Raw genomic sequence first — 11679 nt, forward strand, 5'->3', positions numbered from 1 at the left:
TTTTTTACTCTATTCATTTTATTTCATTTTATTTTTATTTTATTTATTTTTATTTATTTATTTTTTTTACATAACATTAAATCATAATATTCTAAAGAATGAAATCCTTTTTTTTTTTTTTTTTGAGAACATAATTTTTCTCATACAACCCTGTCAATTCGAAGGCGAATATGAAAATACCTCTTTATCCATCTTCAAAACATACAGGTGAGAATTGTTTCCATTAAAAAAAAAAAAAAAAAAAAAAAGCCACAATTGCCATAATATATACGAAATGTATATTTATTGCCCATGTTTTTATTAATAATTTATTGGGCAAATAATTTTACAATTTTATACAAGCACATTTGTATATGCGTACGCGGATAGGTTGCGGTACGTGACGAGCATATAGCTTTATGCATATATAAATATGCTATATATTTATTATTGTATTTTTATATACATCATGCTTCAAGTTTATATATACTCAAAAAGCAGCTTTGTCGGTCATTTGTAAAATTTGTAAGCTTTCTACTGTTTCAAGTTTAAAAGGAAAAAAAAAAAAATCGTATAATTAAAGTATATATATAAAAAACTTGTAAAGAACATTTTTCACTTTTTTTTTTTTTTCCCCCACTCATATTTCATATTAAAATTTTTTAATTTTTCCTTTATTTTGCATGTAAAGAAAATTTGAAGAATGATGCGAAAGGGCTTTCGGGAAGTTTTGGGATTTATAATCAAATGTAATCATATTACTTTTATGACTGACCCTTATTTATTGTTCCACCTAAAAAATTTTATCACTAGCCATGGTTATGAAATGTATAATGCATGCAGAACAAGTGGTCATAAAATAACATACTCATAAACGCAAGTACCCAAAAAAATATATATACATATAAAATACGTTCTTTTAAGCCACTTTTTCGATATTGTGAATTTTAAAAAAAAAAGGATTATAAACCTTTTCTGGTTGCACAAAATATGAAACATAATTTTTATTTGTTTCACCCATTAATATTTTTACAGCACGATAAATGCGTATTTTTTTTTTTTTCTGTGGATTCATGTATATATATATATATATATGTTCACCTTTTTGTATCTTATGACGTTTGTTTAACATCATTTGTTCATATATAATAAGTCCTTATTTTATTTATATATATTTATATTTCATGTAGTTTGAGCAAAACAACATATCCTTGAAAATATGATTGAATAAAGAAACGACATAAATGCTCTGGGGACTATTTTTGTAAGCTGTTTTTTTTTTTTTTTTTAAATGCAAAAATGTTTTACCATATGAAAGAAACCCCTCCCACCCTCATACACACATCCCCTTAAAACGTCTTAATACGTATAAAAAAAATGTCAACGGTGATAGGTGAATAAAATGATAAAACGTGAAATTAAAAAAAATGAAGTACAAGTGGAAAGAGGTTTTTTAAGAAACAATTTTGTGATAACATCAAAAAAAAAAAAAAAAAAAGGAAAATTTCACCCCCGTTTAAGAAAAGAATTACATCTAGGTTTATATATCACTAAATAACTTAAATAAAATTTTTTGGTTCAAAAAGTTGATAACTAAAAGCTAAAAAACAATATGTAATGTAAATGGTTATATGCCTTAAAGAAAGTGGGCAACGAAATTGTTAAATATATTTTTAAATGGCCGTTCATACGCCCACTATTATAAACGCACATGATGTTAGCATTCGCCACATTGCACAAACGTATAAACAAAATAACATGCGTCTGAAAGTTCTTATCATCATTTTAATGAATTGATCAAAGATGAATATATAATCCTTTTAGGAAAATGTATATATTGACATAATAGCAATCATGTAGATAAAAAGAAAAAATTAAGAAAATTACAGATACCCAGGAATGAAATATTAAGGAACAATAAATGATCCTTATATCTGTACAAAGATGCTAATAGTTATATATTTTGTCATGCACTCAAGTGTATTCTTATAACATGGAACTTATTTCCATTTTCAATAAAAATTGTCATAATGAATTTCAACAAATATTTTCAAAACGTTCAATTTTTCCCGCATGCTGTATATACTTATAAAGTTACAGTGAGCATGAAAAAGATAGTTGATAAGCCCCAAAATATGTGTGATAAAAAAAAAAAAAAAAAAAAGAGGAATAACATATGTGTGAAAAGGTATGGAGTGTGTCTTAAGAGGGGTAAAAATGGTACAAAGTTTCTGGAAAAAAAAAAAGGTTTGTAAACATGTTGACAAGAGGAACTTTACACATGTACGCATGCATATCCATTTCTACAACTGGCATGTATATATGTGTTAATTTCTTTAAAATGCACATTGGTGAACATGTTTTTCAAAACTTCGACATTTGCTACTGTTGCCTATTTGTTTCATTACGATTTTTTTTTTATTAAAAAAATGTGAAAAACTCTATTTTTTCATTAAAATATGAATGCAAAGGAGGAAAAAAAAAAAAAAGCAAAGTAGCCATTTCTTTTTTTTTTATCATATTATGGGTTTCCTTCTTTTTCAAAAGATGTTCCCTATACTTGTAGTTAGGTTACATAGATTTCCCTCTTTAGAGCAACATAAAGGATCATATTTTTTAAAGGTAGTTATTTTATTTTATTTTTGACATGAAGATATTATCTTGGCAGCTCAGAATTGCTTAAGCACAGAGGGAAAAATAAACAAGAGCATGTCAATATATATATACATATATATTATGTATATGTACATGTTCTTTGTATCTGTAAGCATGCTCAAATGATGGTACTTGCATAATCGTGAACTAACCACAAATACGCTTTTTATAAACACATATTTGACAAGTTGTCGCGCCTTAATTTATGAGTTAATAAAATATTTTAATGCAATTATAACTTTCATAAACAATATGATTGGATGGGGAAAAATCCTTGTAGTGAATGTTACAGCAATATGATGTGAATTAATAAAACATGAACCATTTGCCATGCTCATCTGATGCATACATGAGCATGTAATTATGTATTAATATACGTGTGTTGAGATAACAGCACTTGTACTACTATTTAACGATTTTTAAAAAGCATCATCCTTGGGATGTCATTAAAAATTTGGTTTCGTTTTCCATAGTTATATCGGTGAAAAATAAACATTTGCAGAAACATTGTTGCATCTTATAATGTACATTTTGCATTGTTACATAAAGACAATACTTCATTTGCGATCATATTATTTGTTTACATACATGTACATATGGTTTATGGATGTATATATATATATATATATATATACATCCATATACACCTATGGAAGACGAAGCAGTTTTATATTGTGTTCTTTCTCCTTTTTTTTTGCTCAGAAATCTTAAAGCAAAAAGGTTTTTATGTTTTCTGTGTTTTTTACACATGGTTCACGTATAAAACACAATTTCAAAAGTATCGAACACTCAAAATTATTAAAAATGAAACATAACAAAAGTGAGAATTTTTTTTTTTATTTATTTTTTTTTTTGTATAATTTAACATAGAAAAATGTGCTAAATTTTAAAAGGACCTGATAATCTATTGCCAGTGCACTATGATGCATATTTCTAGTAATAGAGAGGAAGTTTTTTTTTCCTCCTTTTTTTTTTTTTTTTTTTTCTTACTCATTCTTGAAAATTTGTAAAATAAGCAGAAGTGTTGTTGCAGAAAGTGGGAAACAAAAAGAAACACGTGCTTAAGTGTGTGCAAATGTATACAATAGTCTGATTGACTATACATGTGTACATAAACATGCCCATTGTCCCCCAACAGATCGTTCAAAAAGCGATCAAGATACTACAAAATAATTTGAGAATTTTTTTCTTAATTTTCTTAAGCATGATACATTTTACACATGGAACTGCTTTTTTTTTAAGGTGCTACTGCTCTAAGAAGTCATTCTTTCACGACTTGAGTTTATTTTTTGACTTGCTTGCAAATTTGCACACCAATTTATATACGCACCTGTTTAGCACCTCTTTTCCAATATAACTCTTTCTATGTAGTCTCTTTTTAAGTCTCCCTTTATGTATCTTTTCACTTTTCCCATTCTTATTGTGGTATATACAATGTAATAAAATAATCACTAAGATATGAAGTTACCCTTCTCAACTCCCCTTCAAAAGGAAAAAAAAAAAAAAAAAAAAAAAAAAAAAAAGTAACCTTTTTGTAACATTTACGCTGTGTACATTTATGCAAAACATTATATAGTTCGGATTTCACAGGACACTTAGAAAATTTACACTTAAGGATGAATTGATAAAATTCGTAGGTAACATATTTATGCGCTTGTGCCTATGCTTGAATATATAGGTAAATGTGTATACAAGCTCCTATTCGCTTATGAATAAGTGTCCTACAATGCAAGCACACCATGTGTTATAAGCATATGTTCAAATTTTTCTCTTAATGCACAGTGGATAAAAAAAAAAAAAAAAAAAATTCTGCATAACAGTATTTTTTAAAAGTTAAAATTTTTTTTTATTTTTTTATTTTTGCCGTAAGAGAATTACAAAATTAAATAAAAACGAAAAGATAAAGAAAATATGTGTAACCCCTCAAAAAGCTACATATATTTTGGGGAACAATATATACATATATATATATGTGTATTTACAAAATTTGTGTTTTTTAAAAACAGATGAAATTAAGCCTAAAATTAAGAAATAATTAAAAACTCATACATATGAGGTTCGTGCTGAGCATAAAATGTATTAAAAAATAAAATAAAAAGGTTAAAAAAATACATGCGCAACAATAATAGTTTTCCATATAATTAAGTGATATTCTGTATGAAAAAAAAATGTATGTAATATATGTATATCTATATATGTTTATATATATGTGTTATAATTTCCTCACGTGTAAAAATATTCATATAATATACAAATAATTATATACATGTGAGTGTATACAATATATATATATCCTCAATAATGCTATATAATCCATAAAAAATAAGCACGTATGTATGCATTCACACATGCATATATAACAATTGATATAACGTAAATTACTCTTAATTAAAATTTCATGAAAAGAGAAAAAATAATTAACCTTTTTTAAATGAAGAGGAAAAAAGGAAAAAAAAAAAATTTTTTTATTTGTGCTAGTATTTTTGCATTTTATCGTTATTCTTTTTTTTTTCTCAGAACTTTTTCATAGCAAAATATAGTAGCACGTTTTTTTTTTTTTTTTTTTTTATAAATATTAAAAAAAAAAAATAAATGGTATTTTGTGTGCTGTGTTTGTATTTTTTTTTTTTCTTTTTTCAGTAAAATGAACATATTTTATGTACTATATTTAAAAATAAGTCATAAGCATAAGGCACACATTGAGGGACTAAAAATGTAAACACGCAAAATTATAAATTTTTTTATCGCTTTACCATCATTCACCAATAGAGGAAACACATACATACATACCTGCATGTATGTATATATACGTACGTTTAATTCATGTACAATTGTGTACATCATACATATTGATATTTTATATGCATACACATGTCACCTACACATATTCTTCCGTGCATAATAATGATAAAACATGTACACGCACATACATAGGTATATATATAGATTGGTAATATATAAAATATAATCATGCATGCTCTACAAGGAAAAAGAAAAAGAAAAAAAAAAATTAGAAAATGAAATATATTAAATTAAACATGTAAGATCAATTATACCTGCACAAGCGCATGTGTATATGTACAGATCTATAATATATACTTTCGTTTATCATGATATATACATGTATTCACACGAATTCATATATATATATTTGCGTTTTTACAGGCACACGTATGAGTTTATGTACAACTTTACTGGTTTACATATATTTTACCATTTATACGTACATGTAAGTGTGCCTCTGATGCATATAAATGAATTAAATATAAATTAACTACATCATGTCATGGAAAAAAAAAAAAAAAAAAAAGCAAATAAATTACGAAATCGAGAAACTCTTGTATAACAATACCTACAGCATTATAAAAATAAAGGTACATTAAATTATAATTAAATTTTCATTTATGCATTAGCGTATTTATTCATATGTATATACTCAACTACAAGCTCATTGACGTAATCATTTATACATGCTTCCCCCCTCTAAAAGTAACTGAAACATCCAGAGATATATACATATATACACACATTTATGTACTCCTACGTGCGTTCACATACATATATATATATATATATATACACAATATATGCCTGTGAATGTACCTCCGAACGAATTAAAAATTAAAATAATAACACACATCAAAAAGGTACAAAACACCCTATGACGAAATAGAGAAAAATAAAAAAAATAATAAAATAAAGTAAAAAATTTCACACACATCATTAATGTTTCATATATATATATTTCATTTTTATTATATTTTTAAAATATGTTTTAATAAAACACCCAGAAGTATATATTTATGTGTATGCATATGTACACTTTTATGTACATATGTGTGTGCTTCGATAGGCATAGGTAGCTAGATAAATAGTACATTTATGTGCATATGCATAAATGCTTATATAATAATGTTTATACTCCCTCCTAATTCATTCGATTTTATGACCTTTCTAGTTTAATAGTTGCATATACCTACCTATATGCGCATGTGCAAATACATGCATACATGTGCATATAAGTACATGTTTGTAGAATTCAAGTTTTACCGTCTTTGCTGCATCTATGTTTATAGCCCACATCCGATTATATATATATAAACTCAAGCACGTGTGTCCACTGAGCACATTCCTTTTACATGTATACATGTGACACCTTAGCGCGTACATCTGTTTTATGTGTTGTGTATACATGCTTTTCAGTTTCTACATTTATATTTCACGATGGAATTCTTGAGTAACATTTATGATAAGGTCCTATCGGGTTATGTATCAACTGATGTGTTTAAATATAAGACGTGGCAAGAGAGCGTAATAGGAAAGGATAAAAATAATTATATCAATGGAGGGAATAATGATGTTAGTGGAAGAAGCAATAACAATGGAAATGAAAACAATAATTCCAACAAAGGAGGAAACACGGATGAAAACGGAAGTGATTCGAAATCTGTGAAGAAAAGATTAGAAGAAATTTTAGGAACCTTTGTAAAGAATGGGAAAATGTCACACGCATTATGGGCCCAACACAAAATGTTCATAGGAGATGAAGGCATATATCTCCTAGGAGAAGTCATAACCATCTGTCAAATTTTGGAATTTATAGATTCAGATGATATGGATGATATAAAATATGATGAAGAATTCAAAACGAACATTTTAGAGGAATTAAAAAGGAGATTAATTATTAAAAAAAAAACAGAAATGTTGGAACAGAAAATAATTTCAAATATATCCATGTGTAACAGCAACAGCAATTTTGATGAATATGATGACGAGGAGGAGGAGGAGGAGGAAGAGATTGATGAAGATAATGGTGGAGATGGAGGAGGTGGAGATCTCGGTTTCAGAGAATCCAGTAACAACGATAAAAAGAAGACGAATAAAAAAAACAAGGATAGTTATAATGATAATGGCAATCCACATGATGACTCGAAGTTAGGAGACAAAAATGCAGTATCAAATTTTGTCGAAATGTTATGTGCAGGAAAAACAAATAAATTTGGATTTTGTGAATACGACCAAAAATTTAATGATAGATATAATTTAAAGAATAGTAAAAATGATCGCAAATCATACAAATCTTTAGAAAATTGCATATTACCGTTTCGTGAAGATTATGAGCATAAATATGTATGTTTACTGTTGAACCATTCAGGAAAACAAGAAGCCAGAATATTACGATTTAGCAGAAATTGTGTAAATACAAATAAGTTACTTGACACATTAAAAGGAACGGTTAAATTTTTAAATGAACTTCGATTTTTATTTAAATTTTTTAGATCACAAGTTGTCTTAAAAGATAGGATTTATGGAGAATTTTGTGCATATATAAAATTTCATAGAAGTGATCCAAATTTTAGTGCTACGAAAGCTATAAATGAATTTTTTAACTCATTAAATGACAGTGCACTGAAGCAATTATTTTTTGGCTTGAATGAACCGAATTTAAATTTATTGGAAGAAGCTATATCTTATTGTCCTATTGCTACATTTTCATTTTTTAAAAATATTAAGCTCTTGAAGCAAATTAATGTAAATGCTACTAGGCGCACATGGAAAGCTGTTTGTGGATTGCAAAAATTGTATAAGAATTTGAAAAGGATAAGGAACAAATTAGCTGTAGAAGACACCAGGCCTGTTTCCGACGAATGTAACTCTTCACGTTTTAGTAATAACAACAATTATTACAACAATTGTAACAGTAATAAAAATCCTACTACCAGTGAACACATGCGACCGTTACATTTACAAGGTAATAACATGCACTCCAACGAAATGAAATTGTTGCACGAAAGAGAGATAGCCATTAGAAATAGCAGTAATGGTGTACATGCTAGTGGTGCAGTAAGTAATGGAGCCTGTGATAGTACAATCGATAGTACAACTACGTGTACTAATGCATGTTCTGTCGCTTGCACCCTTAACAACTGTGACCACAACAAGAGTAATAGCATGTGCTCTGGCGACATAATAGGCCTAGGCAATAAAAAACATAAGAACGATTTATTTACGGATAAATCAGAAAATAAAGAATACTACGACACAATGTATAATAACTCATTAGATTTATATACAGAAGAAAAAAATTCTAAAATGTTTGAAATTAATAAACTTAATGATACATGTTTATATGTTACCTCAGATGAAGAAAGTCAACAAATTGGGAAGAATAATGCAACCAATGAATTAGAAGAAATGAACAGAATGTATGAGGAAAATAACAGAACCTTGTATGATCAAACTGATAAAATATCCACCGATGGTAATTACAAAAATGCTGCAGATGAAATGGAAAAAAGATTGAGTGAAAATACATTAATGAGGAATAATTCGATGGATGATATAAGAAGCAATATGATTAAATTATTCAAAACATATGGAGGACAGTGTCGTATTGGGAAAGTGCAAGGTAGATGTGAAGACGCTACTTTTCAAACGGACATACCTCCTGCATTTGGAATATTTGATGGAGTAGGTTCATGGAGTCTTGAAGGAATAGATGCTTCTAAATTTTCCATTGGTTTGTCTTTAGCTTGTCAAAGAGAAGCAGAAAAATTATCTAAAAATTTAAACGGATATGCAAAGGTGTCATACAACACAATAATCAGATCCAAATTGTTATTAAGAAATTCTTTAGAAAGTGTGAAAAAAGAATACGCAGATGCATATGGAAGCTCAACAGCCATTGTAGGCTTAATAGATGAATATACAGGAAAATGTGGAATAGCTTCCTTAGGAGATAGTGTATGTATGATACTTAGAAGAGAGTTTTTACCAGGTGATATAAATTTTGAAAGAGAAACGTATCCCAATTTTCCTGTGGAATCTTTTCTGTATCATAATAACAAGGGAAGAAATCCATCTATAGTGAGAAAAATTATATGGAAAACAAGTGAGCAGAAATGGGAAAACGGAGCACCATATCAGCTATCAAATTTACCTGATCGTAGTCAATGGAAGGATTTAGAAAATAGAGGATTACACAGTTTTGTGAAAATATTGGAAAAGGTAGACATTGATGGAGACTCACCAGATGCAGCTGTAACACCACCATCCGAAATTTTATGTATGCCAGGAGATTTGATATTACTAATGAGTGATGGGGTGAGTGATAATTTGTTTGATGAAGAAATAGAAGCTTATTGTACGTTTGCTATAAGCCCAGAAGAAGCATGTGAATTAGGAGATCCAAGTGCATTTACCTCTGCCCAGGATATAGCTTATTCCATTACAAATATAGCTAAGAGAAGAAGTGGTGATAAACTTCATTGTAAGCCATTTTTCCCGTTTCTTGGAAAGTATAGAGAACCAAATCGAATATACAAAGGTAATAAAGTAGATGATATTTCTTGTGTAGCTATATGGGTTGTGTGTGAAACAGAAGAAAGTGTAAAAAATTTCGTTTCAAATCCTGATGAACCATCCATATTAGAAACAGATAAATATTATTCGAATAATTATTTCCAACACTTTAACAAAATAACTGATATTTGCACACCTACCAAAAAGTTTATTAAAGAAAAAAACAGAATTGAACGTGTCAATTTACAACATGTAAACATAAATTCGTCTACAAAAAGAGGAAGTGAAGCACCACCACGACACTCTAATTTTAGTCAATCCAATGGTTCAAATCTTCCCTCTCAATTTCCATCCAACTTCTTCGACTCCTCGGAAACGCCCATTAAGTTTAGCCTATCAGATGACAACAAGTACCAGGACCTCAGCGATATTGTTTTGAAGGATGAGTGTGAAGAGGATGAAGATGAAGGTGATGATAGTGAAAATGATCACAGCGAAAATGATCATGACGAAAATGACCATGGTGAAAATGGTCTTGGTGACACCAATGCGAGTAGTGTAGGTGAGAGTGATATTGATGATAATATGGATGATGACGACAGAGATGATCAAGACGAAAGAATAACAATTCCACAGATCGAGCTAATTGTTGGGCAAGAAGCAGGAGTAGGCCCCGATGGAATTGGTATGGACAAATTAAGAGACGATATGGAATCAATGAAAACTCCGAATAATAACAGCTTAAAGACAAAATTTAAAAATCAAATTTTTAATCGAGATGATTTTGATCACACACCTAAGCAAAGAGTGTCAGATGATCATTTAGAAGAACATATTGAAAGAATAAATAATATGTATATTAAAACCCCTATATTGCATATGGATAAGAATTTCAAAACGAATAAAGCAAGTGTAAAAAAAAGTAAATTATTTAACAAAGGAAAAGTAAGAAGCAATAAAAATATAGAACAGAGTGGAATTCCAAATATTTTAAATTATGAAACCCCGAAGAAGAAAATGGTTGGTAGCATGATGAAGGAAAAGGCTAATGTAGTTACAAGTATGAATGAAAACACAGTTATAAATTCTTTTATAAATAATGAGACACCTGTTAAAGCATGCAACACGAAAGAGACCGCATTGAAAGTAGATAAGAAAATTACAAAGAATAAGAGAAAATCAATATACAATTTTGATAAAAATGACTCTCCAAGCAAAATTGGTTATGCCAAAAAAAGGAATAAAAAATCTTAGTAAAAAAAAAAAAAATTATGAATTTAATACATATGTTTAAAAAAAGAAAAAAAAAATTATGAACTTAATACATATGTTTAAAAAAATAGAAACAAGAAGATGAAATTATTATTTTTTTTATTATTTTTATTTTATTTTTTTTTTTCCTAATAATTTTAATAATATATGCAAATAAATGTACATCTTCCACATTTGTTGGACAGTATTATGCATCATAATTTTTTTTTTTTTTTTTTCAAGTATTTGCTACTATATTATAAGATTTCTTGTATAATAGAAAATGAAAAAACAAAGCTAAATTGAAAAATGTATGTATGGGTGTAGGTGTGTGTGCTATGTATTATGTATATGCCCTGTGTACATATGTATATGTACATATTTATGCATATGTATGGCTACATACATATTTATGTGTACCTATACATTTGTGTTTTAAAGATTTGGCTATAAAATATGTGCAGTTTATATGTATATATATACATACCTATT

General features: G+C 28.2%; 1 protein-coding gene across 1 annotated transcript; it reads left to right on the forward strand.

Annotated features, from left to right (window-relative positions):
• Positions 1-6858: 6858 nt before the first annotated feature.
• Positions 6859-11190, forward strand: PGO_130940 (hypothetical protein, conserved; the record flags this gene model as incomplete). Its single annotated transcript, XM_028689610.1, has 1 exon — positions 6859-11190. One exon carries the CDS (start codon positions 6859-6861, stop codon positions 11188-11190), a length of 4332 nt encoding a protein of 1443 aa, XP_028545411.1.
• Positions 11191-11679: the final 489 nt, after the last annotated feature.

The sequence above is a fragment of the Plasmodium gonderi genome (genome assembly GCF_002157705.1).
Source record: "Plasmodium gonderi DNA, contig: Chr13, whole genome shotgun sequence".
Lineage (NCBI taxonomy): Eukaryota > Apicomplexa > Aconoidasida > Haemosporida > Plasmodiidae > Plasmodium > Plasmodium gonderi.